Below are 19,891 nucleotides of genomic sequence, written 5' to 3'. Positions count from 1 at the left end.
TCTAACATCTATTATTATTGTCTCTCCCCACTAAAATATAAGCTCTGTTGAGGGTAGGGATTTTTGTCTCATTCACTGCTCTATTTCCAACGGAATCATTGAGTAGAATAGCCACAAGTTTAACCTGACATAGGAAAACAGGGAGACACTGAATTTCAAACAACGAGGGAAAACTGATGACAGGTTAGGAGAGTAATCTAGTGCAAACAGCTAGGTCTTCTCGAAGTTCCACGGTGCCTGGGAGATCAAGAAAAAAATGTGAAAAGGGATTAAAATTTTTTCACTGAAGACATGAACACAGATGGCACATTCAAACAAGGTTACTGAATAATCTTAATAAAAGGAACTATTTACAAAGGTGTGGTCACAGTTAAGGAAACTCAACAAGGTTTGGAGAACCATCTTGGGGCTAGCAACAGGGTGCCTGAAGTAGCAATAGGAGAGAGTGGTTACCAGAAGCCAGAAAAGACCTAGAGCCCTGAGAGAGAGACAGTGGAGCAGAGCTGTGGCCACTGACAACCTGTTTGCTGAATATGTGTATTTGGAAGATATAGGGAACAAATATCTTGACCTCATCAATCTCTCCAGATCTCCTGTCAGTTTCTCTCATTGTCCAAACCCAAAATGAAGCCAGAAAAAGAGTATACAGTTCTTTAAGAATACATCTCCCAAAAACACAGAACAAGGAAGAGAAAGATGGAGAATGGCTCAGGAAGAGTAAAAAGAAAACTCAGCTCAGTAACCATTCTGTAAAGCTATCTCGAAAGGTACAATGCTTAGATGTGCTCAACTTACTGTGTCCAAACCTTCCAAATCTTTTCCCATTTCCAGGGGCATCGCCACCACCATTCTCCTGCTCACACAGTAATTCTGATTCATCTATTCCCTCTTCCTTATTCCCCACACATCCAATCATTTGCCAATTATATACTTTCACAACTTCCCTCAAATTCCCTTGCATTTTATTTCCAGCACAACCTTTATTCTTGCTCTCATTTTCTCTGGTTAATATCAGTTGTCTTAGCAACCTTCCATCTGAAACATCACTCAAATGTCATCTATTTTACAGAATGCTCCTGAATTAATCTTTCTAATTACAGTCTCACTACCACTATTGTTGCTCAAAACCTTTAGTGATTTCCACTGCCTGCCAGATAAAGTCCAAACTCCTTAGCGTACTACTCAATGACCTCACTCAGTATGTAGTTTCAACTTATCCCAATTTATTTCCTACAACTCTCCTTTATCCTTAGTACAAATTAACCACTTGTATTTCAAAGCAAATAAAAGTTAGTGAAGAGTATGACCACTGGAATCAATCAGTCTTGATTCAACTCCCAGATAAATCACATTACCAGCTGGGTGGCCTTGGGAAAGTTACTTCACCTTTCTGAGGGAAGCTTCTGCTACCTTATCTATGAAGCAGGGGGTTACTGAATAGACCAATTAGAATATTTGTAAATATACTTAACAGTGTTGAGCACACAGCAGGCCAAATTACTGGGATTTAAATATATCAAAAAGGAATTAAAGCACGTCCAAAATCAGATGCAAGGAGTAACACACTTGTTCTGGTGTTCAATGCAGGATTCAGTATCTAGAAGCCATTTTTTAGTAGAATGATTAATTGTTTAAATAAAGGCTGATAAGGCTCTTGAGCTATTTCTCTGTATATACTCCATGTCTCTGCCTGTTTGTCCCTCTACCTGAAATTACTTCTGTCCCTACCTTCTCTATGTGGCCAATTTTTGAGGTCAAATCATATATCCTCCACAGCTTTTTTTTCTTTCTATGTGAAAGTCACCTCTCCTCTACACTCACATTATTTATATCTTCCTTATAAGAAATAAACACTTACAGATAGCTAACATGGTTGATCTCTTTCCTACTAGCATTGAATTAGCAGAGGTTTGGGGGGTCCCCAAACCCAACAAGTCAAGGGCAAAATCTAGGTTAAAAACCAAATCTGTTATTAAAAGTGCTCTATGGACCACATACGCTTATATTATTACTCTTTTCAAGACAGTTACTCGTTCATCTCATCAACTGTGCAAACACCATGTGGTTGGGATGAGGGTGAAATAAAGGTATACCTTTTGCTAATCAGTCACACCTCTTAAAAGAGGTCATATTAACCTTACTACGCAACAGAGACAACAGCAAGCCCTTTATATGCATTCTTTCACTGAATCTATTCAACAACCCACATGAAAAGGTATTACTAGTAGCTTCTCCTTTTTAAAGACAAGGAAACTGAGGTTCCGGCCAATATGTTCATGGTCACACAGCTACAACGTGACAGCGTCAGGAATGGAACTGATGTCAAAATTTACATCCTTAAGGACTATGAAATATTAAATCAGATGTCTACTCTGAGGCAAATTACTTTGCAATATAAGCATCAAAAGAAAAAATGCACTTTTCATATGGTTTCCAATAACAAGTAACCAAAGAAGTGAAGCCTAAATTTTAATCAGAGAACATACACTAAGTCAAGGGGACTAACTCCAATTAGTTTGTATGGTGTGAACAATCTGAGATGGTGCCACAATGCTGAAAAGGAATGGATACATCATTTCAATAGAAATCAAATTCTAACCAAAATGCAAGTTATTTGAACACAGGAACCATGTTTGTCTCACTGCTATGTATCTCTACATCCTAGATGTGTTTTGCACAAAGAAGGTAGTCAATACCTGATATCAATGGTAAACATTCAGAAATAAGCATACTGTTTAAATGATGTAAGTCCACATCAGAGATTATTAGAGCAAGAGGTAACACAAACCTATTTCAGATAATTTTTAAGCAAATCATACAAACTGGCAAAAGAATCAAAGGAGCAAAAGAAGACCTGCTTGAGTAGAAAACACAGTTAAGGAATGCCTAACAAGGTATCTTCTTAAACCCTTTTCCTCTCTGAATATTCAAATCTTCCAGCTCCAAGTGCAAGTAAAAAAGTAGGTGGAAAAAGTCAGTAAGAGACTTAATTGCCCTTTCTAGCCTTCCTACATTGGGATTCCTTTTTTAAAAGCAGCTTTCAAGTATCTTTTTATGATAAATGTTTTATCTGGTAATAAATTCTCATTTAGGGAGAATTCAGTTTACCCAAAAGCAAGTTCCAATGCCAAAGAATAATTTTCCCTAACCAGTTGTGTGCTTTTCTTTGAAATGAGTAATAAATTCTATTTCCCAAGATACTTCCACACATCATACTTAGTAAAAGACCAAATTTAGGCAACTAGTCACACAAATTCAAATATAATCCAAAATATGAATTCTTATGAAAATTCATTATCATTTCCCATTTAAGATCTCATCTGATTTGTATTTCTATCACTGAATATTTTAAGTTCTGCCTCCCTTAAGCTGATTTTGCTATTAATATTTAGCAAAAATCATGAATCACAAAATAATGCAAAATGAAATGTGCTTTTAAAGGTCTTTGTGGTCTAGCAATCTACGAAAAAAGCAAGGAGCCAAATACATCATGCTCTGCACTTTGGCATAAGCTGTGGAATGCCCTTGCCATCCAAATGTCTCTTCCTTAACATTTTTCTTGACCCACATGGAAAGTCGCCACTATGGCTCATATTTATCTCTAAAATATCCATACTCTATATCAGTTAATTTAAATTTTTACCACCCAAACTAAATTGTGGAAATTTTGTAAGGGCTGATCCTTACTATTTAGCTAAATCATGTTCATTCTCATTGAACGGATTTTAAAAACTAGTCTAAGGATTTTGAACGGATTTTAAAAACTAGTCTAAGGGTTCCTTTTCAGAGCTGTTAGTGAATAATTACCAAATATGACTAAAAGATAACAGTATCAAATTAAAGGATTTAAGCAATTATAATCTTCACATCATAGGAAAATGAAGTCCAAAGAAAATAAGTTAACTTTATCTCTTCAGACAGTAATATGTGTAGACATCAACATGGGAAAACTAGCAAATATTTCTGCAGTACAACTACTGAAAACAAAAGCGGAAGACAGTAATAGAATGGTCCTCATAGGCCATTAACTTTTATCATGTATAATCCAGCTTTGAAATTTTTCAGAAAATGTTTGAATTTACCCTTAAGCTTTAAAAAAGCCACCAATGAGTTTATTTCTTTATGTATACTGAGAATTGAAAAATATTTGTATCAGAAAACTGTTGCATTCTCATTATCTAGCACATTTAACCAAGGTAGCCATCTCATCACCTAAGTGTATTTGATGAGCAAACACATCTGCAAGGATAGTAATACACTGCCTTATTCACAACAGCAAAAAATGGAACACATCCATCAACAGAGGAATGTTTTATGTTGATACAACTATACTATGGGACATTATACAGGCATTAAGAAAATGGTCTTGCTATGAAAATGTTAATATATAAACAAACTACAAAACTACATAATTCTATTTTTTAAAATTAAGTGTATATAAGACAGTGGTGAATATATGCCTGTTAAAGATTATTCTTGAGGAAGGGGTTTGGTCATACAGGTAGGATTTTTACTTATTTTGTTTAGTTTGGTTTAGTTTATAAGATTAATTCTAACAGTTATTTTTAAAAATATACCACCAAAGATTAAGATTTCCATATTTTCTATTTCCTAGCAATATTGGTATTTTCTGTGAATTGAGATACAATCCAAATGTTATTCAACACTCTAAGTGATGTACAGAACATTTCTTACGCTTTATGTATTCTTTCAAGGGACTTTTTATTGGAAAAAAATTTTATAATTTCTCTTCCCTTTAATAGAAATCTTGAGACAAAGGCACATCAGAATAACCTGCTAAGAAAAAGTACTGCCCTAAATTTAGACAGTCTTTGCTGCCATTTCAAAAAGAAAACAAAAGAGGGCCTTCTAAAACGGAACAGGATTTTTTTCCAGTAATCAAAATTTTACACTGACTCAGCAAAAATTGGTTAAAATAAGAGACTTACCCTAAGAGCAAATGGCTTTTTTTAGTAAAACCCATACTGTCTAGATGTAGTTCTGCTCAAATCAATCCAAAAGCCCACTTTCAGTGAACAAAGTCATACAAAATTTAATGTTAAATGCAAATTCTCAAATCTGAGAAAATAAAGCACATTTAAAAGACGAATAAGCCTACAAGTAACTAACAGTCACTTCTAGTCTTGGGGGAAGTAATCATAAATACCAAATTCTCGAGTATCCTCAAATTCTTTAAATTATGCTTAAAAACAAAAATTCATTGTGAAGTAGATTTAAATATGAAATCAATGTTCCAAAGCACTAAGAAACAATCAGTATGTCATTCTGATTTGGTAGTTCTATGAACATTAACAAGTTGCAAGCTTTTTAATACTTGAAATTATCGTGCACCTTGAGACCTTTCAAAGCACTTTTAATGATCACCACTGAATTTATACTAAAAACACTGTAAACGCAAAAGTCCTTCACACAGACAAAAAAATTTATTTTGCTAACCTTTCAAATTAGATTTAAGCATGGTGCAAAAATTGTATTCAATACTGACTAGATTCTGTACCACTTTCTTCCAAGAATTCTTAAATTTGAATAATGTTCAGATAGTTCTCATAGGTGAAAGAAGTCAAAACATACAACTGGTTGGCAAAAAAAGTCCCACATGCCAAAAATGCTTTCCTAAAAATTGAGAAATTCTGCCTTCACTAAACACCAGTCCAAATTACAGAAACTTGTAAAATACATGACAATGAAATGTTAATATACTTCAAACAGGATACTAAGTCACCTTTCAATTAACAGGAAATACTTTTACATAATTCATTTAACTTTTTAGAAGTCATTATGTTGAGGACTACAAAATGAACTTATCAATTTGAAAACCCTCCAAAAGTTGGTCTATTCCAATTGACCTGGAATAGATTTTTCCCTTTCTAAACCAGAGTAAAAAGGCAAAGAGAATGACTATTAGAACAAAATAATTTAAGTATATCACATTCTCTGTATTCTAGAGGGCCCCCAAAAAGCTGGACCAAAATACCAAATGAAAAAGCTAACATGTGCTTCACTGAAAGTGAAAAATAAAACAAATTTTAAAAAATTGTAGAGCGATTTAAGAGCAAAAGATTTGACGGTGTTTATTCAATGGGCAGAAACATCTATCCCATCTGTCACATAAGTATACTTAGATATCTGTACCAAGCATTAGCTATCATTTGTCAAGTTGACTGAGCAGCCACAAACTAGCCTAGTAACCTTGACCTTTCTTATCTAAAGTAGAGCACTGGCAATTAGGAAAAATTTTTGGCAAGAATTAGATCTTAACTATAGTGACAAGCACTAAAAGAGAAAAAAGGTCAATGTTAAAATATTTTTACTTTAAATCCCAATAATCTCTTCTTAGTATGGCTTTCGACTGCAAGATTCAAGTCAAATATTTTATGGTAACATTAAACGTACTAGATTAACGGGTACTCTGAACCCACCCACCAGATTATACATACTCTCACTCAATCATGTAAAGAATTGAATTCTTTATTTGTGATATCCATAAACGTTGCTATTCTGTATTTCTATTCAGGAAGGCAATTTTCTCCTATATCGTTTTGTTTTTTATAAACAACAATTTGAAATCTATTGCATGAAAGGGCTACAACTATACATTTGTTAACCAAGCAGAATACAGATATTTTGCTTTACAACTTGCACCTAAGATACCAGTACACATAGCTGGTTCATTAGCTGTCATAGCAATCTGGGGCCATTGCCCAAGCTATGCATAGTTTACATTTTCAAATCTCACGTAGAAAGGTCAATTGTGATATGGACTGTTAACTACATTCCTGTAAGGCCCACCTTAGTTACAAGTAAATGTGTAACCAAAGTCTGCACAGATTTTTGATGGCAAAACTTCTAATCTGATGCAATTGTCCTAAGCAAGTTTTTAAACAAATTGTTTTGCACACACTGCCATTCTGCCAGTAGATGGCGCTACAACGGTTGAGGGGAAGGATTTTCGTGGACCGTTCAGCTATAGGAAAAAAAACGTTTAAACCTGCTCTGAAAATACAAAATGCATTGTTTGCGAGTAAAATATAACCATTGTTTGTAACCATTCATTACAGACAAACCAATAAGAGATGAAACTAGGCCATCCGAAAGTTTTTAAACAGTTTATATGAATGAAAACACATGCTTAACAAAAACTATTTCTTTAGAACTATACAGTACATACTTTGAAGTAAATTCTCATAAAAAGTGACCAATCATGTCAAGATGATAAGCAAGTCGCTTAGTACAGAAGATGGATGCACAGAAACTTTAAAGACTTTAAAAAGCCACATCCACCATTTCAAAAGTTTTGCCTGTAAAGGGATAAAATTCAACACGTCACTAGCAGGGCAACAGAAAAAATAAAACCACAGGACCTCTTAAAAGTTATCTAAATACACATCAAAAATTAAGAATTAACACGAAAAATTTTCAAATAATATCCCTTAAAACGGTGCGGAATGGACCCTAGGAAAAAAATGTTAGACATGTACGGTCAAACACAATGATTTATTAAAAATAAAACGTAAAAATGATTTTTGTACATATGCTTCCAAATTTCAGGCATGGGATCCAAGTAGATTTCATAGAAAACGCTGTAGCCAAGTATCAAGTCCTTACAACAAAGTAAACTACCCCCCACCCCAACCCCCACCCAGGTTTTGCTACAGAATCAGCAAGTTCACTCCCTCCCCCAAAAAACACAAATTAAAACAAGACATTTTGCTAGTATAAAAACGACCAAGGTCCAAGTAATAATAAAAAAATAGAGTCCATCAATGACTGTAACACAAAAAATGTGTATGTGGGGCCGAGTCCATCTTCAGAGAGACAAGAGGTGGCAGGCAAATAGGGCGACACCCTCAAGGGTAAGCAGCCTTCGAAGCGGCTCCCCCAAGGGCATAATGGGGAAGGCGGTGGGAGGGAAAGGGACTCAGGAGTTGACCCTAGTTGGGTTGTTGAAAAGCTACCCCTATAGCCACTCCCAGGCATTTAAAAAATTTTTAGAAGGAGCTACCTCCATAACCACCCCCACCGCCATAACCGCCTCTGTAAGGTCCACTGTTACTGCGACCGCCCCAGCTGCTGCCTCCTCCGCCGCCGCCGCCGCCGCCGCTCTTCATGGGCCCATAGGAGGACTGGTGCTGGCTGTAGCTGCCGAAGCCGCCGAAGCCGTTACCGTAGTCGCTTCCACCGTAGGACGAACCGCCTCCGCCGCCTCCGTAGGCATTGTAGCCGCCGCCGCCACCGCCGCCGCCGTAACCACCGTAGCTGTTGTAACCGCCGCCGCCGCCCTTGGACAGGCCGTTCTGGTCACGACCACCGCCGCGCCCGCGGCCGCCTCGGCCGCCCCGGGAGGACCGGGAGCCGCCTCCACCCCCACCGGAGTGGATATCCTCCTTGGGTACGGCCTTCTTCACTTCCACGCGATGGCCCTGGATCGGATGGAACTTGACCACCGCGGCCTTGTCTGCCGCGTCGTGATTCTGAAAATACACGAAGCCGAAGCCACGCTTCTTGCCGGACTGCTTGTCGGCAATAATCTCGGCCTTTTCCACGGTGCCAAACTGCGAGAAGTGCTCGATCAGGTCGCCCTCGGCCACGTCTCCCTTAAGGCCCCCGACAAAGAGCTTCTTAACCTTCGCGTGGGCACCGGGCCGCGCCGAATCCTCTCGGGACACCGCCCGCTTCAGCTCCACCGTGTTGCCGTCCACGGCATGGGGCGAGGCGGCCATGGCGGCATCGGCCTCCTCCACATTGGAGTAGGTCACGAAGCCAAAGCAACGGGAGCGCTTGGTCTGAGGATTCACCACCACCACGCAGTCCGTCAGAGTCCCAAAGGCCTCAAAGTGGCCGCGCAGGCCCGACTCACTCGTCTGCACATTGAGGCCGCCGATGAACAGCTTACACAACTGGGAATTCTCCATCTCTACGGCCCGGGCCTTTCCCCCGCCCTGCGAGCTCCGAGCTTTCGCCGTCGCCGTTATCGTTGGCTAAGGGCCTCTTCACAGCTTGGGCCCAGCCGTTGCTGGAGCCGCCACCGCCGTTCGCCGACGGGGAAGGGAAAAAGGGAAGGGGAGGGAAGGAGGAGAAAAGGAAGGGGGAGGGAAGGGGAGAGGTGCCGGCTAGAGGGCGAGCCGAGGAGACTGGAAGACAACCAAGGCCGCCACTGCTACCGCCGCCGCCGCTGCCACCTCCGCTCCCCTATCTGGGCACCACACAAAGAGGCCGCTGAACGCGCGCGCACCCTCCCCGAGGCGTGCGTCACCGCCGACGTACGGCAGCTCAGGGCTGCCCGCCAATCCCCGCCTCGCTCTCCTTAGTCCCGCCTACCGCGCCGCAGCGCCGCTCTCGATCATGGACTCCCCGCCCTCCGCGGTCTATTCAAGCCCTTGGCCTGCACTGCCTCTGCCGCCGCCTCTACTGTCCCGCTTTCGCTCCCGGGGCTCCCCAGTGTGCCTTGACGAGACACTCTCCCGGCCCTCCGCGCACCTCTGAGATTCATTTCCTCCCAAGACCGCGGCTGTTCCCAGTGATTTGCCCCCTCCCCTTGCCGTATCCACTAGCCTAACTCTGCAGTGGCGTTCGCGCCAGCCCCTTGAGAGACATGTCAGTTCAGCCAATCACCGCGACCCACTCGCACCCACTTCCGTTTTCCGCAGCCGCTGGACGAGCGCGCTCCCCGGAACGCGCTATCCCCAGCGCCCCGTGTGCGTATCCTGTCTACCTCCCTCCATGCCTCCTCCCACTCTGAGCTCGGCGCGGGTCGGGGATGGCAAGGGGTTGGGGGGAAGGGAAGCGACAGCGGGGGCGTGCTGGGGGCCGTTCCCAACGGATGCGGCCTGGGGCGCCACGCGCGGGATTTTTGAAAACTTGACTGTTGGGGTTTGGGGGCCCGGATTTACCCGCCGCGTTGCGACTGGCCCGCTACACCTGGTGTCCTCGCCCCTCCCGTCCGACGCACAAAGATGGAGGGTAGAGGCCTGGTTGGGGCAGGCAGTTATTAGCCGTTTACAGTGGGCCCGATGCGCGGTTAACCTAAAACATTGGCACGTGGCCCTGCCCAAAAGCGAGCCCGAGGGAATGTGAAGGGCAGCACAGCAGTGCGCTAAATGCGCTTCATACTTTACAACCGAGGACACCCTTTGGCCATCCGGGAAGCTCTCCCAAGAAGCCCTCTCAGCCTCAGTGTACTCTGACAACCGACATTTTCATTTTACCCCAGTGAACACGTCATTTTATATGTTTCGTTTACATATCTATGCGTTGCTTCCTTTCCAGCTAAAACCTTAGCTTTTAAAAGGCATTTGATACCACACGAACATTATATACAAATGTCACGCACCCCTGATAACTGCCTAACAGACCCTCACTTGGGTGGGAATGCAAGAAAATTAAAATGGCTTCCATTTATTGAAACTTTATGTGCCAAGCAAGATAAAGTGGGTCACAGGATGAGACGTTACGTGACCAAGAGCCTCCAAAACCATGTGGTAAATACTGAAGAGGAATTCCTCACTGCATTCGGTACTATTCAGGAATGATTTGTGAAAGAGGTGGAAGTTGCACTGAATTTCAGAGTCAAAAGCTGGGTAAGATTTCTAGAGTGAGTGTGAGCAAAAACCAGAGGAAACAAAGCTACACGTAAGCTTCAAGGGGCAGTAAGTAGACCAGTTTGACTGGAACAGGATTTTGATATAAGGTAATAAGAGGTAAAGTTGGTTGAGGGTCTTTTATATTATGGAATGTCTTGAATTTTAAGTTGAGTTTGAATATTATTCCAAAGGTATGTAGATAGGCTACAACGTTTGGAGACAAACCAGAGTCTGGCTCCTACCATTAATGAGTCACACAGATCATCAAACTGTGTGACTTTGGGCAAGTCACTTAACTTTTTTAAAAACTTAAACTAGTTTTATTGTCTGAAAACCAGAACAATAAAACACCTCTCAAGTGTAAAAAGTAAATGATATTCTGCATATAAACACAGAGCACAATGCCTGACACATAGAAAGTGCTCAGTTTATCCAATAAATACCATACCAGGTGCTGGGAATATGGCAGTAAACAATAGACAAAAATCTCTGCCATCATGGAGCTTACATTCTAGTGGGAAAGAGCAGACGATAAATAAGAATGGTATATAGCATGTTAGCAATAAGTGCCATTGGGGTAGGGGCAAAAAGAACAATGGGAAGCTAATACCTTGTTATAAAAAAAAATGAGTCAGATTTGTCAGGATTTGCTAACTAATAAGAAAGAATGAGAGAAATAAAAGCATTCCAGTGATTGAAATCTGGAAGCATAAAATCACAGCAATGGTAGAACTAGAGAATCTAAGAAACTATTTTGGAGGGAATGGAGATGATGAACACAGCTGTTAATGTTTAAGATGACACTGTGTTGTTCATGGGGCATTGTTTTTTGGGATGCCCAAGACTATAGTTCAGATAAGAGATTAGACCTTAAGAAATATATTTTAGGGTCATCCAAAAAATGTTAAAACAATAAAAGATGAATTTCTGAAGGAAATGACCATTACTTATTTTCCCATCTAAACGGTAAATCTAAAGTAACAGTTTTCTCCTACATTGTTTTAAAATAATCTTCCACACCACTGAATTGTGGACCCATTATGGGTTTAATCTGACTAAAGAACTTCATAGAGGCGTGTGTCTGGTATGAGCCTTACATATAGAAGAGGAGTAGGGATAATGAGAAACAACACAAATATGTTTGAGAGACATTCAAGAAGATATTCAGGATATATGCAAGATAATTGGATGTTAAATTCTTTTCAGAGATTAGATTGGTTGAGGTTGGGACAGTGGATAAGGAGTTGTTATGTAAACACTTAAATGATGCAGTCAACCTCCTACCCCTCATCATTCAGGGAGACAAACTTTTATTTTTCTACTTTACCTTTTAGTTCACTGCTAGAGTATCCTGGCTTTACCTTGCTTATGGGTGTGTCAGCCTTCGAAAACAAAAATAAATAAATAAAATAAAAATATAACTGAAATTTACACAATCTTTGGTTTTCACCCCTCCTACAAACTTGATTCCAAAAACCTCATTAAATGTAGTGGTTACGCAACTTATAGAACTGCAGGCTAAAAAGGGTGTATTTTACTGTACCTAAATTATACCTAAAAATAGAAAACTGGAAAAAGGGAAAAAGAATGAACTGAGGAAGAAAGGGAAAACTGTGGTCAGCTATATTTCCAGAAAGCAGCAACTTTGATATTTTTAGTCACCTTTTTATAATATCCAAGAATATCTTTTTTGCAGTTAGGGTTCTGTTACTAAACTGTGTCTCCCTCTGCCACCAAATTCATATGTTGAAGCCTTAGCACCCAGTACTAATGAATGTAACTGTAATTGAAAATAAGGTCTTTAAAGAGGTGATTAACTTAAGATGAGGGAGTGGCCCTAATCCACTGGGACAGGTAACCTTATAAGAAGAGGATGAGACAGCAGGGGCAAATGTGCACAAAGGGATAAAAGTGTGAAGAGACTGGCCATTTTCAAGCCAAGGAAAAAGGCCTCAGAAGAAACCAACCCTGCTGGCACCTTAATCTTGGACTTTGAGCTTTCAGAACTGTGACAAAATTAATTTCTTTTGTTTCAGCCACCTAGTCTACGGTACTTGTTATGGCAATCCTAGCAAACAAATACATCCACCAAGAAGAGAAGTGCTTTCAGTGTCCTTATTCAGGAGTATCAGACCTCATTCATTTGTACCTGCAAAGCTGCCTATACAGATCTTGCTTGGATTTCTCTAGGCAAGATTACACCAGATCTAGTGATTTTCCAATGAATTCCATAACAGGGTCACAGAACTATACTCCTTAAAATTAAATAAATTATTTTACTTTTGGTTTTGAATTTTATGGCTTTTATTTACAGTACCCTAAAAGGTTTTTTTTTTTTTTTAGTGCATTGTTTTTACTTAGTCCAGTAAGAACTTCAAATTTTTTTGAATATTTCCTTGAGCAAATTTTACACTGAACATCTTCTTCTCCATGAGGCATGTGCCAGATCAGTGTGAAAATCAAGTTTTTAATCTTACCAGTTAAGTCTATTTTCAACTTCTAGTTTCAGCCTGTAGTATAGTTGACACTGGATAACATAAAGTTTCTCTTCCTAACTTATACAGAAAAGAGAAATAATTTGCACTGATTGAAATCAAATTTCCATTAACCTAAAGAATGAGCTTTAATCTGTGAAATGTTCTATACTCAGACCTGTGAGTAAAGCAATATTCATACCACCATAAACATTTTGAGTTCTTAGGAATCTGGTTCTTCCTCATTTCTAAGTACACATTGAACAAAGCAAAAAACAGGTTAGTCTACTCAGTAAGCTGCAAGAGTGGTATTTAGTTGTAGATGCTCAGTGAGTTCAGATATGTATAAAGCTTTTCTGGATCATTCAGGATCTAAACATTTTTAGTTACATGACACATCACAATTTCAGCACATTAATATTAGAGAAAAAATTACACGCACCTTTTTTTTCCAACTAAACTAGGAGAAAATTGAAAGAATAAAAACAATTAGCCAAGATTTATATGAGCAACAATGTAATGATGATTAGCAGCTATGAAACCAAGAATCACATGCTCTTTGAGGAACCTATTTCATATGATAATCACTGGCTGAAATCTCTCAGTATATATAACAGTGATTTGTTTGGTATTGGCTATGTGCACACCCTAATTTACCTGAAATATATTTTACTTGGCTGCCCAGGATTCTAAATATGTTCTATTTTCCAGCTTCTGAAATAACATATAAAGCACTTTTCATTCCTCGGTATCAATTACAGGGGTTTCTTTCCAGGTTTAAATTGTATATAATTCAGTTCAAATTCTAAAAATTTGCTAATTCCCCTCATTGGTTTTGGGGGTATTTATTTTTCACCAGGCTCTAATATGATTATCTACTGCATCAAACCAAAATATATACTAACACATTTTCTAAGTTTCATCACAAGGTTTTGAGCATGGTTTTTCACAGCATTGATCTTACTGGCACATTGAAAAGTTTCCCAAAAAGAGTAAGTCTCATTTTATCTAAGCCTTTACCATAGATAAGGCTTTTTATCATGCTGTGTTTCAATTTTAAAAGAATCTTCCTACTCCACATTCTAGAATCATAAGAATAGAGCATAGGGAGACTCACTATATCAACCATCCAGTCCAAAACTTTCATATGGCTGATGTGGCACAGAGAGTTGAAACAATATGCCTAGGGCCACACAGACAATAGCAAAGCCATAATTTCAAATTTGTGGTAAACTGGCTATTTTACACATGGCTTAGCCCATAACACTCTTGCTCATACAGTTTCTTTATAGGCTTCCTTATTTAGAAAATAAAAATATTGTTAAAGCAGGAGTTGGACCATCATTCTATCATTTGAGTCATCATTTATCCAAAGTCTGCTGACAGCCTGTCTCAAAGGAAGTCTCAGGGCTCAATTTCTCCTAGCTCAAATTAAGATTATAAGAAATATACAATTTGGGCATTTGAATGAGATTTTGCCTCTAGAAGATAAAGCTGCAAGAAAACCGGAATTAAAATGATATTCACCCTAGACCTGGCTCTCAGCTCGACATCAGCTCAGGGAGCACTGGGAAAGGGGAAAGAACCAGAAAGGTACCTATGTCTACCAAATGTCAGACTAGCTTGTTCTTTCCATTCCACAACTTCTGCTTCTGGGCTAGGGAGAATAAAAAACCAAGCTTGTTGAGGCATTCTGAGTTCATCTGATATTAATTTTTGGAGGCATATATCAACCTGAACCATCTCAGTTCTCTCACAGAAAAAGCACAATTAAAGACTTACACTGAAGTTTTCTGAAAAGTCTTTTTATGTCTAATTCCTTTCAGATATTAAGACTTATAAAATGAGTATGGTGAATACAAAAGTTACTTCATAATTCTAGGTGAAAGAAATGTCATATTCTTTTTCTATTACCAAATTAAATTTTATCCTAAGCCATCACTTGAAAATTTAACTTCAGTCAATATACTGGGGTCAAGTCCCACCCCTAGGGCACCCTAGGGCAAAGACATCAAGTTTTACTCTGTCTAGAACATTTAGGGACAGCCCTCTGATCTTTGGTCCAGATTGGTCACTGCTGATAGGCTCTTTGTCCAAGACCACAGAATCCTTTGAAGGAAGATGGCTCTGCCACTTCCTGAAATTTGCTTCCTAGCTTGAGCTGCGGCTCCTTACAATGGCTTAGAATCTCAACATCAAAGGTGCAGGTTCCCACTGTACCACAAAGCCATTCTGTGCTGAGGACAGGCCACGTTCCCAGAGGGTTACAAGGGAACAGCATAAAGGGACTGGATAGTAGTTCCTGCTAACTCCATGGAGCCCACCTTCCCTGAAAAAAATCTCTCTTTGAGGTCTCCATGGTAGACTCTCCCTCCTAAACTCTTGCCTCATTCCCTTCTCCCCTGGGCCCACCTACCATAAGCCTTTCAATGCCTTTAATAAAACAAAAGGCAGTTATATTGCTTTGGCCCTGGCTGAACAAAATCTCAAGGAAAGAAAACAGAAAAGCATTCATAAAATAGGGCAAGAAAACAGAACAAAAGGCAAATTAATATTTCAACAAATTATCCTATCACGTGTCTATTATAAGGTATCCTTTTTGCTAAACTATTTGAAAGGAGATGTAACACAGGCCACTGATCCATTACTACCAACTAATCCACTAGCCCTATTCAAGTTTTTGACAATTGTCCCAATAATGCAAAAGGATCTAGTCTAGGATCAGATGTTGCATTTATTTGTCATGTCTCTTTAGTCTTTCAATCTATAACAGTACATCAATCTTCCCTTGTCTTTGGTGAACTTGACTCTTCTAAATATAAGACCAGTTATTTTGTATAATATCCCTCAATTTGGATCTGTCTGATATTTCCTCATGATTAAATCATATACTTTTGGCAGGAATAACACTCTAGTGATATTGTATCCTATCAGGTGACACTTGGTTTCTCATTTATCTCATTACTGATAAAAAGAAGTGACTGTATGACTTCTGAAACTAGGTCATAAAAAGCATTGGGGCTTCCCTTCCTCTCCTATTTCTTGAGTCACTCACATGGCTTTTGGCCTCATTTCTTTAACACATGTCGTGCTCCATAGAGGTACTCTGACATAGCAGTTGGCTTCATCCAGAAAGATTATCAAAGAATTGGTGGACATATTTTAAACCACCATAAGAAGGAATGAAAGTCGACGGCCACGTCACCCTGAACAAGCCCAATCCCATCTGATCTCGGAAGCTAAGCAGGGTTGAGCCTGGTTAGTACTTGGATGGGAGACCACCTAGGAAGAATAGGTACTGTAGGCGTAAAAAATTAAAAAATTAAAAAATATGGGATTGTAAGTTGACAAGTCCTTGCAATCTGTGAGGTCAACCAAGGGTTGCCTTGCCTTAAAAAAAAAAAAAAAAAAAAGGAATGGAGAAGGCTGGTAAAGAGAGAAGATGAGCAATATCTGCTTCTGGAAGTGGGAGAATAAATATAAGACTGCTGGAAAATTTAGTTGGATTTCCAGGAAAGATCTGTGATAATGGACTTAAAGGATCAGTCAGCCCCTTGAATTCATTGGCTAGGTTAGTGCCTCTATCACATATACACATATCTTGTGGTTACCCCTATTACTGCTTTTATCAGGCAGATTTTGTTATCAGGCAGTATTTGTTAACTTGTCTGTTTCCCCCACTAAATGATGAACCTTTCAAGGTCTGGAACTGTGAACTATCCCTCATACGATAGGCATTCAATTAATATCTGTAATATAATTTAATCAGTTCTTGCCTTTGGGCAAGAAGAGAAGAAGGAAAAATGAAAAAAGGAAGCCACAACATACCTTAAAAAAAAGGGAAAAGTGAAAATGAAATAAAATAATAAAACTTCCAAAAAAGAGTAAATGGGCACTGGAAGGGTCACAACATAACTTGGAAAGAGAGGAACATTAAATTTGCCAGAAAAACTAGTTTATTGCCAGCCTACCTCTACTTTTTCCACTAGCTCAAATTCAAGCTAGCTTTGCACTCCTTCCTACCTGGGCTTCTAGACCCAATTCTAACCAAAACACAGGGTGGAGGCTTATATTAGTTTTCAATCATTTCCAAAACAAATTACCTCAAAACAAGTGGCTTAAAACACAAATTCATTATCTTACAGTTTTGTAGGTGAGAAGTCATCAGGCTAAAATTAAGACGTCATCAGGGCTGCATTCTCTTCTGGGGGCTCTAGAGGAAAAACTTTCTTTCTAGAGGTTGCTCACATTCCTTGGCTCATGGCCCATTTCTTCCACCTTCAAAGCCAGCAACATAAGTATAGTTACTCTCATACTTCAAATTTCTCCTGCTCCTTCTTTCATTGTACCATCTTTCTATCTCTCTCTCAGCCTCTCTTTTCTCTCCCTCTGACTGCAACCAAGAAAGGGGTTCATAAGGTTAGATTGTACCTACCTGGATAATCCAAAATACTCTCCCTATCTCAAGGTTTTTAACCTTCTTAAGCACATTTATAAAGTACGTTTTGCCATCTAAGTTAACACATTCATAGGTCTGGCGATTAGGACGTGGACATCTTTGGGGGCTCTACCTATCAGAAGATAAAAGAAGAGAATGTGCCCAGGTGGGAGCTCAAAGAGACCACACATTTCTACAGGTCATAAAGCCTAGGCTTATTTAATTAAGAGAAGGAAATTTTCAACTTTGATTACTCAGTTTACTTAGCACTACATATGAGATTGAAATGCCAGATGTTGAAGCAGGACACAAGATGTAAGAGAAGAGTGGGTAAAGAATTCAGAAAATACCACAGACAGACAAGCTTCTGTGTCTTAAAACTACTGCTGTGACTTAGTGGTTTCAAAATGTAGAATTATAAAAACACACAATCATATACTGCTTTTCTTTGGTGAGTTACATATTTCAAAATAGCTCAAATTCCTTATTTTCCTTCCAAATGCAATGTTCTACTTATATGCCACCAGATGGCAGAGAAGAGCAGAGAACAACAACCACCACCACCAAAAAAAAAAAAAAAAAACACTTTTTCTTACACTTGGAGAAGTCCAGTCTTCTGGATAGAGGACAAACCTAAACATCTTAGAATAGAAAAGCACCTTATTTTTAAGGCTTTTCTTCCAGAGGCATCAATTTTACAATTTTCCTCAGAATGATATCTGAGAAACTTGTTAAAAATGTATATCAAGATAATAAATATAGTTAAGATGAGTTCAAAATAGGCAAATTCTTAAGTTCAGAAAGAACTGAGAATAACTTTTACTTAAAGAGAAGCTACCTAAAACAAACAAACTCAAAAAACCAAAATCCATTTCTTTGGCCCTGACCTCTTTGAGGACATTTATTAGCTGCCTCCTATCCTCAGATGGCTGTGTCTCAAGTACCTCAAATTCAACTTGTCCCACACTAAACTCACCATCTTCCATACTTTCTCTTCCTCTTGTTCCCTGTTTCAGTTAAGAATAGTATCAACCTAATTGCTAAATCCAGAAAACTTCAGGTAATCCTTGCTGTTTCAATAACCCTCAGCTTGTAAAGAATCCCTTTTTCTTCATATACTGGTTTGGAAATAATGCACTATTTTAATTCTTTTGTAGTTATCCCAGAAATTACTACATGCATATTTAATTCATCAAAACTAAAGTCAATGAATATTTTTATCCAATCCTTAGGTGATATGAGGAACATTTAAAACGCATTATCCCCCTCCTGAATTATATTATGGTTATGGTTATTGTATATTTTAATTTTTTAACTCTACTGAGACATAATTATTGCTATTTTACACAATCAGTGTTTGTTTAGATTTAGCCATATGTCTGCCACCTTCTTTGATCTTTTTTCCATCTTGCATCTCAGATCTTCCCTCTGGAATCACTTTCTGTCTGAAATTCCCTTAGGATTTCCTATAGTGATCATTATCCGTAGATGAACTCTTAGTTTTTGTGTGACTGAAAAAGTCTTTCTTCTGCCCCCATTCTTGAAAAATATTTTTGTTTAATATAAGTTCTAGATTGACGGATATTTTATGTCAGCCCTTTAAAGATATCTACCATTCCACTGTCACCTGGTTTCCACTGCTGCTATTAGGAAGCCAACTATTAATCCAACTGTTGCTCCTTTGAAAGTAATTACTCTTTTCCTCTAGTGCTTCTGAGATTTTTTTTTCTTTGTCTATTATTTGCTATAGTTTGTGATGTGTCTTGGCTGGATTTACTTATTCTACTTGGGATTGTTGAGCTTCTCTAATATATTCTAAAATATTTTTAGTCATTACATCTTCAGATAATGCCTCTGCCCCATTCTCTTTCCTTATATAACTCCAATTAAATGAATAAGTCCTCTTATTACTTTCTCTTCCATATTTTCCATTTTTTTGTCTCTCTTCAAAGCATTCTGGATGATATCTTCTGATGTACCATCTAGTTCACTAAATTCTCTCTTTAACTTTGCTCAACCTTCTGTCAAACCCTTCAACTGAATTTTTATTAGGTTACTTATTCATTATTTCTAGAAGTTCTATTTGGTTCTTTTTCAAATATTTTTCTGCTCCTTTTTATAATTTCCTTTCCCTGCATATATTTTTAGGCTTGTATTTTATCTCTTTAAACACTGTTGTTTTAGTGGTATTAGTCATGGAAGCTATTTTATGAGGCAATAATGAGTGACTCCAAAATTCCAATGGCTTAAAACCATGAACATTTGCTTATTGCTTTCTTTCTATGTTCACTGTGGGTCAGGTGCAGTACTGACCCATATCTTCTTTGTTTTGAGACCAACACTGACAGATAAGCCATTAGCTGAAACATTAACACTTG

The 19,891-nt window shown here is 38.8% G+C and overlaps 2 protein-coding genes and 1 pseudogene across 2 annotated transcripts in view; 1 reads left to right on the top strand and 2 right to left on the bottom strand.

Moving 5' to 3' along the window:
• KLHL3 (kelch like family member 3) overlaps window positions 1–19,891 on the bottom strand; it is a 233,156-nt gene that overhangs the window by 120,305 nt on the left and 92,960 nt on the right.
• On the bottom strand, window positions 6,474–9,250 carry HNRNPA0 (heterogeneous nuclear ribonucleoprotein A0). Its single transcript, XM_006923089.3, has one exon. The coding sequence runs from the start codon at window positions 8,931–8,933 to the stop codon at window positions 8,010–8,012; it is 924 nt and encodes a 307-aa protein (XP_006923151.1). The 5' UTR covers window positions 8,934–9,250; the 3' UTR covers window positions 6,474–8,009.
• Window positions 16,264–16,382, top strand: LOC112471958 (annotated as a pseudogene).

The sequence above is a fragment of the Pteropus alecto genome, unplaced genomic scaffold, assembly GCF_000325575.1.
Source record: "Pteropus alecto unplaced genomic scaffold, ASM32557v1 scaffold78, whole genome shotgun sequence".
Lineage (NCBI taxonomy): Eukaryota > Metazoa > Chordata > Mammalia > Chiroptera > Pteropodidae > Pteropus > Pteropus alecto.
This window is presented reverse-complemented; position numbering and strand designations above follow the sequence as displayed.

Bases quoted from the DNA above. Each gene is read 5' to 3' on its own strand.
- HNRNPA0 (XM_006923089.3), bottom strand. From the start codon at position 8,933: ATGGAGAATTCCCAGTTGTGTAAGCTGTTCATCGGCGGCCTCAATGTG.